The 18,712-nt window shown below is 42.2% G+C and overlaps 1 protein-coding gene across 4 annotated transcripts in view; it reads right to left on the bottom strand.

The window, feature by feature from the left end:
• The window catches only part of LAMA3 (laminin subunit alpha 3), a 229,945-nt gene that overhangs the window by 45,429 nt on the left and 165,804 nt on the right, over positions 1-18,712 (bottom strand). For 2 of the 4 annotated variants that reach the window (XM_069468521.1, XM_069468519.1), the window contains 9 exons: positions 15,592-15,701; positions 13,097-13,177; positions 8,220-8,326; positions 4,744-4,794; positions 4,016-4,167; positions 2,366-2,476; positions 2,154-2,265; positions 1,762-1,929; positions 245-441 (listed from right to left, as the gene is read on the bottom strand). In XM_069468521.1, the coding sequence (XP_069324622.1) occupies positions 245-441; positions 1,762-1,929; positions 2,154-2,265; positions 2,366-2,476; positions 4,016-4,167; positions 4,744-4,794; positions 8,220-8,326; positions 13,097-13,177; positions 15,592-15,701 (1,089 nt within the window). The remainder of the gene's footprint in view (positions 1-244; positions 442-1,761; positions 1,930-2,153; positions 2,266-2,365; positions 2,477-4,015; positions 4,168-4,743; positions 4,795-8,219; positions 8,327-13,096; positions 13,178-15,591; positions 15,702-18,712) is intronic. The other 2 variants (XM_069468522.1, XM_069468520.1) reach the window with 1 other exon arrangement.

Genomic DNA, 18,712 nt, shown 5'->3' on the forward strand with positions numbered 1-18,712 from the left:
ATCGGGGATGAAGCAGTTTACATTGCTTTGTCTGTGGTTGAAAATCGGAATCTTTTCTGATAGCTGAAGAGTAGAAGTAACTTCGGTTTTGCATTTAATGCCTCACTCCTGTTTGATCGGTGTCTGAGGTGGTATAAGCAGGCCTACAGATAGGTACCTGGCTATGCCACCTTATTAATAATAAAAATCCCTGCTCCCCCCATTCTTACTACCGAAAGCCAGCAGCTCTGCACTGTGAACTCACCTGGATGGCTTCCAGAGCTCTCTCGTTCTCTTGGTTGAGGCCAGAGGCCTGCTTTGCTTGGGCAGCTGCCTCCTGTAGCATGGCACGAAGGTCACTGAGTTTGGCTTCGTAGTCATTTAAAGAATCCCTCATACTCTTCACAAGTCCATTGTTTTCCACCTGGTGGGTTTCCAGCCAGCTCCGGATCCGGTTCAGCACTGCAATACATCACTTTATGTTTTCCACTGGAGAGATGAGTATATTGAAGCTAATTTATGAAGACTACAGAAGGAGAATTGAGTTTCTACTCATTTCATGATTTTCCTTGAACTTTTGAGGAAATGGGGAAAGAAACTAACATTTATGCAGACTTGCTATGTGCATTTGCACATGTGGCCTCATTTAGCATCGATGGCAACCATAAGACAACAGTAATTATTATTCTCGTGTTTTAGATAAGGAAACGGAGGCCCTGAGAAATTAGGGGATTGACCCAACATTACGGGATGAGTCAGGCTGGGGACTTGAACTTCAGCTGCAGAGTGTAAAGTGCATGTTCCTTCCACTGCTAATTACCCTCCTTACAATTAAAAGCTGAGACCAGTGTTAAATTTGAACAATAAACATGCTACAAGAAAACTGCTAATATCTGTATATTAACCACTGATACCTCATTTTATTAGAGAATAAATATTAATATTTGAAAAAGTATGCACCAAACTAATATTTCTTAGTTTTGAACTAATGAGGCATTCTCCCTAATCAAAACCTTTAGATATTGTGTAATACAGGTTGAGTATCCCTAATCCAAAAATCTGAAATCTGAAATGCTCCAAAATCCAAATCTTTTTGAGTGCCGACATGGTACCACAAGTGGAAAATTTCCAGACCTGATCTCACCTGACAGGTCATAGTCAAAACGCAGCCAAAACTTTGTTTCACAAAATTATTAAAACTACTGTATAAAATTACCTTCAGCTATGTGTACAAGGCGTAAATGAAACATAAATGAATTTCCTGTTCAGACTTGGGTCTCATTCCCCAAGAGATCTCATTATGTGGATGCAAATATTCTCAAATTGGAAAAAAATCTGAAACACATCTGGTCCCAAGTATTTCGGGTAAGGGATACTCAACCGGTAGTAAGGCTAATATCAATTTGTGATTCGAAAATCCAGTAGTGGTGACAGTTAAAAATGATATAATTAGAAAATTGGGAAGAAGTGAGTGAGCGTCAGAAAAATGAAAATGCAGTTAAAAAAGGAGAAAAAATTATCAATAGCTAACTTCTAGGAAAAGAACCTTTTCTTTTTTTTTTGCATGATGGTAAGATGTTCTATTCTGTAGCCTCTTGGTAACTTGGAGAAACCACTCTTGGTCTCCTGGAAGGCTGCCCATTTTCACCACGTGACCCTCCAACAGTAATATTTGCTGAAATGAGATTTCACCTGTCACTGGGAACGCTATATTGTAGTTTGCACATTGTATTTCAAACCAATTGGAGTGGACTGGAAGCGAGAATTTGGGCATGTCCTTACAGAGCTGAGCCTCTCTTCTTTCCGCTTCTGCCTCTCTCAGGTGCTTGGCCAAGTTCCGGTTCCGCAGCTCCCTCATCATGCGCTCTGCTTCGGCCAACTCTCTGGAAAAGTCACCTGACGGCACGTTGTTTCCTTCTCTGTCTGTCCCAGAGATCTGCTTCAATAGAACTAAAAAAACATCAAGTAGTTTATTGAACTGGGAATTCTAGGATCCAGCAGACAAAAAAAAAAAAAAAAGGCAAAAACTTTTATGGGGGTTTCATATTAGTTTTAGTATCACTATGGGATCTTTTTCATCATGTTGAACTCTTAAAGGGAATTCTTTCAGTGTACAATAAAGGTTATGTAACAACAACAAAAAAAATTTAACTGGGCTGAGTAACTCTGCTTACTGTGCACATTCCGGATGACATTTTTAATCTTCGTGTCCAGCTCTTTTGCACTTTGGGTTGTCCGATCAACATTGTTATACAATGTTTGTGCTTTTCTGGAATTCATTTGCGCCTATGTGAAAAATACACTGATTAGTAATGAATTAATTGGGAAAAAAACCTAAAAACATTTTGAAAGTGGAAAAAAATAGTTAATTAATCGAACATATTACCTTTTCTTGCAAAATCTCAAAGTCACGATTCAGATTACTCAGTTCTTTTTCCAGGCCGTCGATTTTTGATCTGTGATTTGAAATGGCAGAACGGTAGTTGAACAACTGATTCTGTAAACAAAACACAAAGTCGATGTCACTTTAGAGTAGAAATTTAGACTAAATCCTAGTAATGAAATGAAAAGAGTCACTTAGCAAGAGCAATGCTGGATCCACAGGAAAAAAAAATGTGGTTCTTTGAAAGAGGTTACATGAAGAACCTACTTTCTGATGTAAATTGTGACACAGCTCTGAAATAAAATAGCAAACGTGCAAAACGTGAATAGACAAGAGATACTTTACTTGAATTAATGACCTGACCTTACAGAAATAAGGGCGATACTACTTACCTGATGGGCTCATTTTCAGATTTTAAACTAAATATAGTTTTTAAGTATTTATAATCAAACTGACAATACTAAAAGCAGTACACATGGCTACTTCATTGAAGGAAGCATTAGATACAAAGAATCTAATCTAATACAGCTGGAGGGAACTCAGCGCTCATGTAGTTGAATAGCCTCATATCACAAATGAGAAAATGGAATCCCAAAGAAGTTGAGTGACTTGTCCATGGCTGAGCAGTGATTGTTTCAGGAGCATAATCCAGGTCCCCCCTTTTTTTTTAGTGCTAAACTGACTCATGACTTTTAAACACTAACATTACTGTACATTATATCTAGAGCAGTGGTTATTTTCAATTTTTTTTTTGGAAAAAAGTATTAATATCTTAAAATATTTTACAAGAAAAAATGATACTATTACTTCCATATGTATGTCAGAGCCAGCGCCGGTTGGGTAAAAGAATGCAGATTTTAGAGCTTAAGTCCAAACCCCAGGTCTACCACTTAGTAGATGAGCCTCATTAACTAAGACTTACTCTGCCACTAGTAAATCGGGGATTATAATATTTAGCTGCAAAGTTAGTTTTGGTGATAAGTGAGCTCAGATATTCTAAAATGTCATGTGCACATGAGCATTGAAAAATGTTACTTCCCTTCTCTTACTTATTCCTGCTGAATCTTCACACTGTTTATATGATAGGGCAAAAGGATAGTTTTATTTTAATTTTATCGGGGAAAACTGAGGCACATTACTATATAGAGTATCAGCAGAACACCAGGATAAGAGGTCTGGTGGATAAAGCATGGTCTTAGAATTTAATTTTGATTTGAATTTTTCTAGAACTGTCATGTACTAGCTGTGTGGTTTTAGTCTCATATCTATCTTTTAAAAATTGAATTTCAGGTTTGTTAAAAAAAAAAAAAACAACTTCTAACAAAGAAAATCTCAGGGCCACTGGAAAATTCTATCAAACATTTAAAGAATTAACACCAATTGAACACAAATCTGTGTTTGAGTCTTCTGAATGCAAGACATTGAACTAAACAAAGGCTCAAAGAGAAAAATTAGCCCAGAAATGTTCAGTAAGTAAAAGATGTTCACATAGAAATGTTAGTTTTGTGTATTCACAAATACACCAGGAAAAATCTAATCTTCATTTGGATCAGAGGAAGGAGGAAACCCCTGAGCCTTAGGAGGAGGCAGCCTCTTCCCCATTCCCACAGCATCTATTCACCCCGGGTCTACGCCGGGCTGCGGGGCATTTACCCTCAGGTCCTTGGCCTGGGTCTCCATGTGCCTCATCTGCTCCAGAGTGTCAGCACTGGCACTCAGGCCCTGCAGCCGAGACTTGACCAGGCGGAGATCCTCGCCCATGGCGTTAAGGTCATTCAGCAGGGTCATCACACAGCTGTCGCAATCTGCAGGGGCCACAATCAAAGGCAAACGTGCTTCGCCGGAGCTGCCGGCACGCAGAGAGCACAGGGGCTGTGCAGCCCAGTTCACACACGTGTACACAGATCGTCGCAGGCAAACGTCATGGCCCTGGCCTTCTCAGGGAGGGATGCATATTCTGGGAAAAGGAGAGCCCTATACACAGGGAGCATTTTAAAAAGAAATGGCAATTCCATGCAACTCCTTGCTTGGTTTGCATGTGCAGAAAACAATAATAAATAGCTTTAACCTATGGAGAGCTTGCTATTTCCATACACATTGTGATAAGGGATTTACAAGCATTTCTCCAACAGCCCTATGAGGCAGGTCTAGTTATTATGTCCATTTAGCAAATGATGAAACTGAGGCTTAGAGAGGCAAGGTCGCCTGCTAAAGGTCATACAGGCAGTAGTGGAGAGAGGCTGGAAGGGACCCTAAGGAGTCCTCCTCCCACCTCCTCCCACCGCAAGTTTCCCAGACTGGAAACGGCACGTCCCAGCACGGGGCTCACGTGTCTTACACTAACCCACCGCCCGAAAAGAGGCAGGGCTTGATCTTCTCACCATCACACTCTTCTGCGGGGCTGCTGTCTTTGGGTTCTTGGTTTACGCAGTCTGAAAGCAGGAAACAACCAAAGGAGATATTGTTACTAAACTTACTCTTCATCTGCTTCTTAAATTGCTTTTCAGAAAAGCTCGTTTCTGAAAGAGAGCTCTCTCAGCTCCCAGCAGGCTTGATACAGTCCATCGCGTGATACAGTCCATTTCTTCTCTACAAAGCATCATCTCTATAAAGGGCCATGCTTTGCTTATCAAATTAAAACTCTTAATCATTAGTGCTAAGGCTTTCTTCATATGTTCATGCCTCTTCCAGTAACATTCAAGAACACTGAACAAACATTCATTGAGCACCTTTGAGCACCCACGGTGTGCCGTGGCCTGTGCTAGGTGCTGGAAATACAAAGGTATCAAGACAAAATCGTCACTGCTCTGTGATCTAACAGTCGCACGGGGGAGGCAGACAGATTAAAAACAGAGTGACAGATGCCGCAAGAGACAGAGGTACACGATGGTCATGGGCCCACACTGCCAACCACATGTGGCACATGTAAGCCGAGTTTCTCAGCTGCAGTCAGGAAAGCCTAGTAGACATCCTAGGACATTCTTTACTCCCTCCACTTCTCCTCTTGTCCCTATGCCACACATTCGTATACAGACATGCCCTCTCCCTGCCCTCTGAGAAATAATCTGACTTCACGACAGCAAAACATGAAGCTTGACATTTTCCTAGACATGCTACAAGAGGCTTTCGTGTTTGTTCTTCTTGGCAGCCAGTAACATTCCACACTTTGTGTGTATATACATACATTTTAAACCACATCTACTTTTAATTGTAAAAAACTAAGCTCATTAATGGAAAATTTAGGAACGTCAGAAAAATAAAAGTATCACCTTTGATCCTGCCACTTAAAGACAATCGTTTCCTTTATATATATTTGTATACATTTTAATTTATTATATATAATCATAGGTTTCTTTTACTCATCCTTTTTAAAAATCTTTGCTCATTCTTATATGTATATATAGTTGTGACACTTTTATTTCCTTGATTAGTCTGTAAACGCCTTCCAGCCAGGAAACATGGTTTTATTGCTTTCACTGTTTCTCCCGGTACCCTGAGCAGTTTATAGAGGATGAGGCTTCTCTGGGTGGCTGATTTATCAGTGCAATTTTCCCAACAAGGTTGAGTTTTGACCACCAAGGAATCTGTACATTATTAGTTGAGGGGGAAAGAAAAAGAATAAAAAAGAAAAAGAAAGTTCACATGAACAAGTCAGTCTCATGCATGAACATTTTCTTCCATTTTTGGAGCAAATAGTTCCCATTCTCATTTCAGGTTGCTTATTTTTGTTACTGGAATAGGGGAAATGAGAGTTAGGGAGGCAGTAATCCCATGAATAAGTTGTGTGTGATGTTGAAAGTTCTTGAATAGCTCCAGTGACAGTTGAAATCACCTCCTTTTAAACAGTCCATTTCATCTTTAAACGTTTTAAACATTCGGCACTTCTTCCTTAGAATGATTTAAAATAGATCTCCCCCTTGCTTTCACTTTTTGCTATAAGTTCTGTCCCTTCTGCCACAGAGAACAAGATCAACCTTCCCCCACACACCAGCCTGCCAAGTAGGTCCCTTCTGGGTCCTCCTCTCACTGCCGTGCTCAGTCCTTCCTCATGTGACAGGTTCCAAGTCCCTTCACAGTCTCACACTCTTTCTGAACACACCGTAGCTCATCTACTGTCATCTAAAGACATAAACAACCCTGACACAGGGACTTCTGTGAGCAGAATGCCATGGAACGGTGGACACTTGGCTCTGGACACTAGAACTCAGTAGAGATAGCATGAGCCGTCTTAGGGGCCACATCACACCATTGAGCCACACTGGGCTAACTGCTGATGACAACCTTAAGCCTTTTTACACCTCCTGCTACTAAACCACATCTCACTTATCACATACCTAAAGATTGATGTTTTTTTCCATTCAACTGTCAGACCACGTGCATGTCCTTAACATAGTTTTGTCTGGTTAGAACTGGCCCATCCTTTCAGTGTGCAGAGGCCCTTTTGTATTCTAAATGTGTCATAAGGGGCATTTGCTATGGAAGGAGCTAGGGAATTTCACCCCCAAATATGGCTCCCTCATGTGCTGATTATTTTAAATCAAAGGCCCTTGGAGCCCAGCAGATGCTGGAAGAAGCTTTACTCTGATACCCCCTTATCTGCCCACAGTCCAGACCTGCCAAAGAAGAAAACGATTACTTCTGGGACCCTTATGAGTTTTCATTAACTGAACTCATATCACAGGAAGAAAGACTGAAGTCTGTCTACACACCTGGACCAACTTTTGTCACCAACTGTCATCTGCTCTGCAGGCCCAACAGACTTTGTCCCAGGCCTCATTATATGTCCTCCATGCCCACTGAATCCTCCTGAAGTCATTTACTATGCCCCTTAAAATCATCCACATTTCCCTGTCTCTCTTTCCCCAATGAAGAAGGGTATAGAAGTATCTGAACTCCACTGAGTTAGTGGGTAACCAGTCTCCTGTGATTCCCCTGTATTATGCACATTAAAATAAAATTTTGTATACATTTTCTCCTATTGATCTGCCTTTTGTCGGTAGATTTTCAGTGAACCTTCAGGCAGTGAAGGGCAAGTTTTCTCTTGGCCCCTACACTATTCTTCCCAACAGTTGTGTCATCTGATAACTGGGGACATGCTTTCCACATTCCACCCAAGTCGAAAGTGTTGAACAAGACGTAGCTGAGGGTGAAGTCCTGAGGCAAGACAACAACACCCCACTCTAGACCGGCATCCACCATTCACTCTGCATTCCTTTGGGAATTGCCCCGGGACCAGAGCTAATCCACACGTCCAGGGCTAGTGCTTCACCTCGTCCATGACTATAAGATGAGAGATTTTACCTAAGTGTTTGGTGTTACCCTGAATCAGTGGCATCTTCCTGATAAGTCATATTAGTATCTCTGTCAAAGAAGGAAGAGGTGGTCTTCTTTTTTGTTCTGAGTTGTTCCTAATGAACCCTCCTAACTCCTACTAATTATCTTTTCCTTGGTGTGTAAAATTCACCCCAATTACCCACACACATCCCAGAACATGTATTGATATAAGAGGAAGAGTACTCTGACTTCCTCAGATCCACACGTGAAGCAAGATGTGATGACAACCCTACAACCTCAAAGGGACATCTCAGCAAAATTACCAAAGCAGGGGCGGGAGTGATTTTATTTAAAATTAGTTGAGTTTTAAAAACAATTTACTTAAAAAAAAACTAATTGAAGTAAGTTATTCACCAAATCTGCAAATACTACCTAAGTATTCCCAGGGTTGTTATAACAAGGAGAAAATTTATTAGCTGGAAGTGTACATCATGCTTCCTGAAAATTTGTGCTTGTGTTCTTAGCCTGTTGTTTGACGCCAGTTTTATAAATGCAGGTTAGCAGAGGAGTGTGGTGGTCTTACCTCCAGTCAGGGGGTCGCAACTGCCTGCCTGGCCGTTGCCATTACAATTGCATGGTTGGCAGCTGCCTCCAAATTTCTGGGGATTCCCAAAATATCCTGGTGCACACCTACACAAAATACAGAAAGGAAGAGAAACAGCTAAACAACTCCTCATTTATCCCTAATTTTTTCAACTTCTAGCTTTCTGTTTGCAATATCATAACCCTATGGGAAGAAGGCTGACAGAGATTTGCAAGCATGAATGTTTCTTGATACAGATATTTACCCCTTGAATTTCCTCATAGAAATAAATTTAGAGAGTCATATAATTTCAAATTTTTGCATGAAGGAGGGCTGTCTTAATGCTTCCTATTTTATTTTTTCAAGTCTGCATAATTCAGGTTTGCACTCATGGTTGCAGTGCTCTCACAGGATCGGGAAGACGTGGCTGGAACCCTGCCTCCACCACTTCCTAGTGTGATCTTGGGCTGCTGGGCTTTGAGCTTCAGTTTCTTCAACAGTTTCTCCCATGGAAACATAAGCCCCACAAAGACATGGTTTTTTTCACTGTTTTGCATACTGATGTATCCCCCTAGCACCTGGATAGTGCCTGGCACGTATCAGGTGCCAGATAAGTGTTTGTTGAATGAATAAATAAATGATTGGACTAATAATACCTATTTTGGCCAATGGATATGAGAGATAATGCAGCAAAGAATCTAGCACAATGCCTGCACATAATAGACACTCAATAAAAGGTGGCTATCATTATAAGACATGATGAAATATTCATTTTCTAATTGGTATCATTGGAAATTATTACATTTCAGAAAGTAGACGAGAAACAGAAAGCCTGTGTATTCCCTGTCAAGATCATAACTAGGCTGAGGAGACTTATCTAAGTCTACTAGGCAGGGTGGTAATGTACTAATAATGGGGCTTTACTTTGTGACTAGCCAGGTATGTACCTAACAAACCATGCCATGCAGAAGATCTATACTCTGAAATGCTTTATTTCTACATGTCTTACCTAAATCTAAACTTTCCACATAAAAGATTCATAATTACAAAGTACCCTACATTAAAGCCACATAAATATTCAGGAGGTTTGATTCCACTTCTTCCTCATTCTTGCAAACCATTGCTCACTGATTACAAGAAATAACTCATCCCTTATTTAATTTTATGGTAGTAGCTAAACACAAAGGACTGCAGTAAAACTTCCTGATTTCATAGATGACATCGGTACAACAAATACAGAGTGGACATATTTGTCATCAGTGACTCTGTGTGGCTGAGGGAGAAAAGGTAATATGAGCATAGTGAGGTCTGGGAAGCCTTTCCTGGCCCTCCCCCAGGCCAGCCACTGCCTTCTCTACCTAACTGGCATCCTGAGTAATATATATTCCTACTTTTCACCCTCCACTGTCTTGTACTTATCATGGACTAGTTGACGACTAGCCTGGGTGTACAATCCATGTTTAACAAATGAAGAATGTTGACATCAAAATGGCATTTACCGGTGAAAAAGGCTTTAAAAACTTTAGAGAAACAATAGCTTGTTTTCTTGAGACATCAACTGTAACAAACATAAGCTGAGAGGAGAACTGTTAATTAAAAATCTCTCTTCAAATGAGCCGCCTGCCAAACGGATGTCTCATCCAGCCTGTTGCTGTTTTCTGCTTCGTTGTTGTTTGTGAAGAACCAGAAGGAGAAGTGCATTAGGCAGCCTGTCCAGGTGTGAGACCTGTGGCTCTTAAATCACAGAGCCCGGAATCCCTCCCCAGCGCCCCCCACCCACTTCCCATCTCGCTGGTCGGATGTCCCTCCTGTTGCAGCCCCCTTAGCCCGGTTCTCCCACCTCTCGCAGTTGTAGTGGCTCGTTTTTAGGTCTGTCCACCACTGGGCTGGACAGCCCTGGAGGGCAGAGTCTGTGCTCCACTTGCTCATGTGTGTCCAGTGCTTTGCCCTGTTCCAGGCACGTACTAGGAGCACCACACATTTTTCATTGAAAGAAAGAATGAATAATAAATGTGAGGCAGGTGTGAGAAATGTTCCTTTTGCTGAAATGGAAAGTGAAAACTAGAAGAACCTTAAATTGTCTCTTTTACCATAGGACAGAGTCTGGGTTCCTTAGCTGCTGCTCCGTGTCCCTGTAATATGCCAGTCCCCTCCAGCCCTGCACCTCCATCTCCCGGCTCCCCTGGGTTCTCGTCATCCCTTAGGCCTGCTGAAGTCCTATCTGGTCTGTAAACACTTCAGATAACCCCAGTCTAGAGTGGTCATGCCTTCCTAGGAAATCTGGTTGAATTAATTTTCTGTTTTCTAGAAAATTTGGTCAAACTCTCCTAATACTCATCCAGAAAAAGAATCTGCCAGAATGATTAAGCAAAAAATTTTAAATAAAAGATACAAGGGGAGTCTTGCTCAACCCAATACTCAAAGGCATTTCATACTTTCAGAAATGATACAGAGGTGATAATGGCACAAAACGAAATAAAATGTACAGAAACAAATGCAAGTGTATGTAGAAATTTTGCACATACACATTTAGCTGTAGTGAATTCAACTAAATGGACTTGGTAAAAGAGACAGAGAGAGACAGAGGATGTGAGAGCATGAGAGTGAGAGAGAGAAAAGCGCTGGAACGTCTGTGCCCAGGTCACTCACGGAGCACACACCCTGGAGTGAACATGACATGGGGGACATGAACCTGCTGTTCCTCATGCTGCTCTAGTTCCTCATGCCTCTCTTAGGCAAACATCTCACACTGAGTATGGTTCAGCAGTGGAACCAAACATTACATATATTTCATGCAACATGGCCCTGGATTATCGAGAGATGAGATGTTGGAATATTCAGGGTTATTTGAACTGTGGTCAATTTTTGCCTCACATGCTGACCTTAAATATATCCGGTATGTGATATGCAAAATCACTGAAAACATTAGGTTCCAAACTTCCACCAAAATAAAGACTTGAATGTAAGAAATAAAGCCACTGAAGTACTAAAAGAAAATATGCATAAACATTTATATAACCTCTCTAAGCATGATACTGATGGCTGAAACTCTAAAGGACAAAAGAGCAGACACAACTATAGTAAAATTTAACTACTGCATACCTAGAATTGACAAAAACAGAACTAAAAAGCATACAAACAAGCAAAAGTCAAACTGAGAAGAATATTTGCAACATATATTATGAAGGATTAATTTCCTATAAAAGAATTTTGTGCAAACGGAAGAAAACAATGAAAGATGTCCCTTCAGATATAACAAAATAGGTAAATGACCTAGAAAACAATTCAAAAAATAAGATTTGTAAATGGTCAATAAGCACATGAAAAAATACAATCAGAATATTAAACAAAAATGTAAATTAAAATGATACAATTTTCCGTATTAAATTGGCAAACATTTAAAATATTGACCATTTTCAATATCTATTGGGGCAGGCAGTTGCTCATTCTCTTTCACTGCTAGTAGGAATGTCAATCTTTCTGGAGGGCAATTTTGTAAAATATATGCATAGCCTGAAAAATGTACCTATCCTTTGACCAAGGGGATCCATTTGGACAATTATGTCTTGAGGATTTATGTACACAAATATTTAGCTGCAAGGATTTAATTTTAGTGTTGTTCTAAATGGAGAACAGACAAGGGCTCTCTAAAGCCAAGAGTAGGGGATTATGGAACCTCAGTGGAAACTTTTCCGTGACTGATGTGATGTTATCGATGCATGCTTAGTGATATGGAAAGATTATGGAAAGCAAGCAAGATGACTAACATGCTATTAGATGATAAGACAAGCCGAAACAGAAAGTAAAACAGAATTCTACTTTTGTTTTTTTAAAAAACTCCCTGCATGTAGAAATGATGTGTAAGAATATGCAGCAAGCCTTTAAAAGCGGTGGCTGCAGGTAAAATGATTATGAATAGGACCGTGTGTGAACCTGCGCGCATGCGTTCAGCTTGTGGCATAGCAGGGGTGCGGTGGGGCTCATTGGTTCTTTGCTTGCTTACTTGTATTACATTATTTTTATAATACACATGTTTGAATTTTATAATATAAATATTTTAAACTTAAAAACATGTGGGCCATATGATTCATTTCTTGTACGTGTGGCACCTTCTCAGCTGGACCGTAGCACCCTCTCTACCCTGCACGGCGCTCGGCGGTGCCCTACGCATAGCGGCTAATCATGAAAATGTGTTCGTGACCCACTAAAGCTTGGCTCTGTGGCCCTTTAGCATCAGTTTTACACTTGCCATTCCACAGCATTTATTCTTTTGTTTTGCAGACATTACTGACCTCCTATTATGTGAACAGTGCCATGCTAGGCACCAGAGATTCGGAAATCAACAAGATGCAGACTGTCCTGAAAGGGTTCACAATATAGTGTGGGGATGGAGGTGTGTGTGCGCGTGCGCAGTGAATGTGGGGGAAGGGTGTGCAGAAATGAGTTTATATGGGGGTAGGAGCATGTAGGAGTAGCTTTGCGGGGAGGGGTCTGTAGGGGTCTATGGGGGGAGGTTAGGAGTATTTAGAGATATGCAGGGGGAGGGGGAGGCAGAACTGAGGGGAGGGGTCCCTAGGGATGAGTTTATATGGAGGGAGAGGGACGTGGGGTGTGTGTTGGGGGCACGTGGAGCTATATGTGGGTTTGTGTATGTGTTGTGCCTCATTCTCAGATTTCTGAAACAAGTGCAAGGCAAGAAAGAGGAAGACGTTAATGATTTCTTAAGTGAGTAGTCTTGTATTTTTCCCAAGAGACTTTTTCCAGCCTTCAGTAAAACTCACAGCTCCACCCCAGCTGAGCCACCGCCCACGGGCCCCACCCGCAGCCCTGAGCCTGCAGCTGGCAGAGCCCACCCCGCCCCCACCTGCGGCACCCACCTTTCGCACTGTGTCCCTGTGTAGCCAGGTTTGCAGGAGCACCTCACGTTTCCCCCGTTCACAACACAGCCGGTGGCGAAACTTAAAAGAAGACAGAAAAACGCCCCAGTAAAAACATAAATCGATAGGCTTTAAGCTCATTATTTTATTTTATTTATTTATTTATTTATTTATTTTACCACAAAGGACTGACTTGCATTAAGTGAAAATTGAAACCCAGTGTCTGGCTACTTTTTTGTGTGAAGTAAATTCTGCCCATCAGGACTTGCAGAGATAATGATGAATTATCTCAGCTGACATGGAGCAAATTGTGGTGAACAAGGACTGAAGGCATTTATTTTATTTTTGGCTTGGAGAAGTGCATTCTTTCCCTTAACACAGAGCAAAGTAACTCACTTTGGAAGAGATGATTACAACAGCATTTTTCCAGAAATAACAAGGATGGAATAAAACAAGTCTAGGCAGAAAAAAAAGAACAGAGAGTTCTGATTCTTTCAAAAAAATGTTTCTCCTTGTTTATTCTAGTTCTTTTGTATCGGGCACATTGCCTTCTGGGAAGGAAAGCCGGTGGGGGTGGCCAGGCCCTTGGAGCCCCAGAGAGGAGCACAAAGCACGCTTGCCTGTCGTGGCATCTCTGTGGGTACAGCCATGGGCCATTTTCACCTTTTTTCAAACCAAGTTGTGGAATTTTGATCCCTTTTCCTTAGCTCTAAACTGATAATATTTGAGAAAAAGCTTAAAACAAACAAACAAAAAAAAAACAACAAAAAACAAAGAGACCACGTAAAAGCCCTGTTGCCTTACAAAGTATTTCCATTTATCATTCGCTGGGAAGAGAATTCTTATTTGGGAAGCCTCTCTTGGTCTCTTAGATGGATGCAGAGTTAAAGGACAGTTAGAAATTTGTCAGTAATATTGATATTGCTGGAAGGCAAATTGGACAAAAATAGAGTTTTACTGCTAAATCTGAGAGACTACATGTTACTTCAGCTGCACAGAAGCTGGAAGCTGACCCGGACGGTAACAACGTGCTTTGCAAACAAAACCCAAAAGCTTTCTCCAAGCACCCCAGTGGGAATTTTGCTGCTTTCTGCTTTTGTCAGCCTATGCTCAAACAAGCCTGGGCAAGCATCAAGCGATAGATCCCTTTACAAATGAAGCTGCAGGATGGGGCGGGCGTAACAGGTATCAAACACAGAGATAGCAAAGCTGGGTGAACATTTGGACTATGTCTCTCCAGAAAAGCCACACTAGGGCAAGTGACTGCTGGCGCTGCTGAGACTTGGCCCGTTTTGCCTGATCCTGGGCTGATACCAATCTGCCTTTGCAGCTAACACTTGTTCCTGAGCCTGTGTGTTACGGATACTTCATCAGGATCTTCTTGATAGTCAAACCGACTCTTGCTTCACTTAGTTTATTTGTTACGTTGTTCTTTGCTTGGACCCCACAGTGAACATGTCCCGCTGAACAAGAATAGGACAAGGTGCCAAGCCCAAAGAACACGGATTACCATGAGGACACAATGGTGGCTTCCCACTGACAGAGTCTATTGGCCACACTGGAGCCTGAATGACAGCTCAGATCACTTGGTGGCTCAGAACTGTCCCAAGCCTTCCACTGCACTGAGGACAGAATCCAGAAGCTCCACTCTAGCCTGCAGAGTTCTACGGCACCTGAGCCCTGGCAGCCCTGCCAACCTCAGCTCCGCTCGCTCTCCCATCCTGCACTTCAGCCACTCCTGCCTTCTCGTGTCCCCAAACACATCTTCACAGGCCTTGCCCTTTGTTTCATCCTTGCCTGGGACCCTCATGTTGCCATGGCTTCCTCCATCCCACTGCAGGCCTCCTTGGCCAACCCCCTGCAGCAGCAGCCACTCACTATTAGTCACACAACCCTATTTCAGAAAATGTCATCCCCATCTGAAATTGTTCCTCTTATTTACTTGTGTACATATTTATTGAGCGTGATCACACCTCCTGCCCGACTCCAGGCAAAGCCCCACGAGATCAGAGACTCCCCTGTCTTCATTCCAGTTTCCCCAGCACATAGTGAGGGCCAAGACCTGGCCTGTAATGGGTGCTCAAGAAATAATTGTTTAACCACTGAACATACAGCAAAAAAAAAAAAAAAAAAGAAAAAAAAAAAGAGGAAAAGCCCAGAAGAATAAATCTTGGAAAAACTGTTTCTGGTTTGATTTGTTTTTGCATACTGCATTTGTTCATTTTTTTAAACTATAACAGTTTTATTGAGATATAATTCACGTATCAGACGATTCACCCATGTAAAGTGTACAATTCAGTGGCTTTTGTTACACACACAGAATTGTATAACCATTACCACAATCAATTGTAGAACATTCTCATCACCATAAAAAAGAAATCCCATATCCTTTAGTAGTCAGTTCCCATTTCCACCCCTCTCCTCCCAGCTCCACTCCCGGGCAACCACCAAACAGCTTCTGGTCTCTCTAGGTTATTTTTAAGTCTCTACAGTACCTGTTGGTATGAGGACATGGGCAGGCCCTGCAGGATCCGTGGACAGCGTTCCCATAGTGACCCTCCTTGCAGCGCTCACAGTGGTCCCCAGCCGTGTTGTGCTGACAGTTCTAGGGACAGGTGGACAGCACAGGTAACAGCAGCCTGGTACATGTATTATAACTCTTGGGATCATTGTAACCTACACAGTTAGAACTCAAGTCCTTTGACTTTACAGCAATATCAGTTCCACTAACTATATATATTTCCTGTCTATCTAATCACTGTTGGTGCTAGGAAAAAAGGTATTAAGCTCCCTTTCATCAGTTACGTGGTGGGTAATGTCGGGGGCGTGATGTGGTGAGGACAGGCCAGCGGGGTTCACATCCCGCTCTAAGTCCTATGGCTGTGGAATCCTGGGGCAAGCTCCTTCACCTCTCTGTGCCTCATTGTTTCTTCCATCAATTTCACTGATGCATGATTTACATAGAGTTGTAATTTTCTTTAAATGGACAGTTACAGTAATGCCCACTTTCCAAGGCTTTTGGGAGGATTTTTAAAAAGTAAAGTATACTAGCCCTTGGGAACTGTAGATTCCTTTCCCTCTTCCCCTTGGAATTGCTTCTAGGAAAATGACCGTCATCTTACCTCATAGTTCACGTAACAATGATATACTGAAGATCAATATAATTGAAATGTTTTTAATACATGGAATTTGTCAAAATGATAAAAAGTTGTACAGTACCTGCAGAAAGCATTCAACTTAATTCCAATGTCACAAAGGAGCAAGAAATTAATTTTATGTAAGCCTTTTATTCATATTTTTGGAAATCCAATTATTTTCATGCCAATGTCTAATGAAAGTTGTTCTTCAGCAAAGTGTTGAGATGATATGACTCTGCCAACTGTGCAGTCTATTACAACAAAGTCTACTGGCATGGGTCGAATTTGTTCATTTTGTGGAAATTTTAGCAGCCTATAACGTTTCTTGGTGTTACCCTAGTAATAAAGATCTAAAACATCCAGGAAAACTCCCCTTGCTGTGGGCATTTGATAATTCAGAGATACTTTGTGTTAATTATATTGCCCGGAGTAAGTATGCTTTAAAAAATTTGCTTATATATTTTACCTCTGTATGCAGAAGTGGTGCTAGAGTAAGAAGCTTTAATGGGTGTGAGCTTTTACATAATATCTGAAGCTAAGTTGGGAAAAAACAATGTACATGTGTATCACAAGAGGACACGGTTTGTTCGCAATGGAAAAGACGACCCTTCAATCATAAATGTCATCGGTGTGTCCAGATTGAACAAATCCATCCTTCCCAAATGTTTGGGTAACTGAAAATTATATGAAACACTAAGATGTTAAAATATCCTTTCATATTTTTTCTAGATATAAAATCATGCTATAATCACAGGAGATTGGTAAGCATTTCAGAAAATGTGGAAGGCTTTTAAAGTAGAACTCGACTCACACGTTCACATCACCAGAAAGCTCACCTCTGTCTGGACTCACTCCTTCCTTGCTCAAGTCTTACTGTAGTGTGGGTTTCTCCTTGAGGCGCAGACACTGGGAACAATCCACCCTGCAGTGTACCAGGCCACAGTGGTGGCCTCTCAGGAGTGTCAGAGGAGGACACTAGCAGCTTCCTTCACCGCTGCTGTGCATGGCTGCCCTGACCCTTTCATAAAACACTGGTCTTTGGGAACTCATTATTTACCTTTCCATTTTAGTTTTCTTTGTCTTTTAATCCAAACAACCATTTTAAAGAAGAACGTACCCTGGATAGGTATGTTTTAGTCCTGTGTCTACTTAGCTCTGAGGCTGAAAATATCAGAAGCAAGACTGGAGAAATGAGAATTGTGGTGAGACATCTGCACCCTACTAAAAACACCCTAAACACTGGTCCTCCGCAGGGGCAAGGGAGAGGATCGTGCATGGAAGGGGGTCATAACCGTGTTGCTTGGTAAAGTCCCATAAGAATGTCTGAAATGCTGTTTGCCTTCAATTGGGAGGCTACCCTGGAAGCCGTCTTCATCAGTCCTGCAAACTTGAGGCATCTCCCTATCCAGTTTCCTTGTGTTTTATTGTGAGTGAGTGAAAGAAAGAACGAATGAATGAATGAATGCTGCAGGAGCCACTTCCACTCCCATGGCATGTGCTCACCTAGCTCCATTTGCAACCAAGTATCTACTGGGCATTTACTATGTGCCCAACTATGCTGGTACTAGGGATGCAAAGACAGTCTGGCACTTTGCCTCGGAATAGATATAATCCTGTACATGGACATAGTCAATATCGCGTGGAAAACAGGATGACAAAGGTGTGCCAGCATCTCGAGAGAGCGAGAGGAGGGGCAGCTGGCCCTTCCAGAGCCTCAGGGAAGGCCTCCTGGAGGAGCTGCTGCCTGCACGAAGAATGGAAGGACAGGGATTAGCTGGGCCAGAAGTGAGGGAAGGGCATTCCAGGCACAGGGAACAGAGTGTGCAGAACCTTGGTCTCGCACATGGAGGGAGCGAGGAGCGATGGGTGTCCCAGAGGCTGAGGCGTAAGAGGGCTCCAGGATGCAACTGGAGGGTGCCTGAGACCACCCCTGAGGGCGGTGGGCTTCCTGCCCTCAGTGAGTCTCAGGGCAACCATGTCAGCTGGGAATTCCAGATAAATCTTTCCAGTGGAGTGGGGAAGATGGGAATGAAAAGGGGGACACTGAGGAAAGATGAGAAAAGAAAAGGGAGAGACAAGGGAAAAGAGGACAATAAGGGGTGACAGAGACAGTAGAAAGCAAGGGTAGCTGGAGGGAGAGAAGAAAACATGGGAAGAAAGTGGGGCAAGGAGGAGAGGGAGAGACAGGCAGGGGCCGTCACCGTAGGTCCCTCTGGCCGGTGGCACCCACACACGCATCACCTGCTACTCCTGCCCTGGCCATTGGACACAGACGTGTCCTGCTGTACCAGCAAGGAGTTAGGTTATTTATCTTTCAAACTTCAAAGTTTATTCTTGAAGTGACAGGGAGATTTGCACATGGCTGAAGGGCCCAGATTTTAGAAATTTACTCTGGACCTTGAAAGGTGGAGGTCAATTTGCAGTGGCATCCAGCCGGAAGGCCCATTTGATATTCAAAGGTACTTGACTTCCTCATTAC

Source organism: Eulemur rufifrons, chromosome 5 (genome assembly GCF_041146395.1).
Source record: "Eulemur rufifrons isolate Redbay chromosome 5, OSU_ERuf_1, whole genome shotgun sequence".
NCBI lineage: Eukaryota > Metazoa > Chordata > Mammalia > Primates > Lemuridae > Eulemur > Eulemur rufifrons.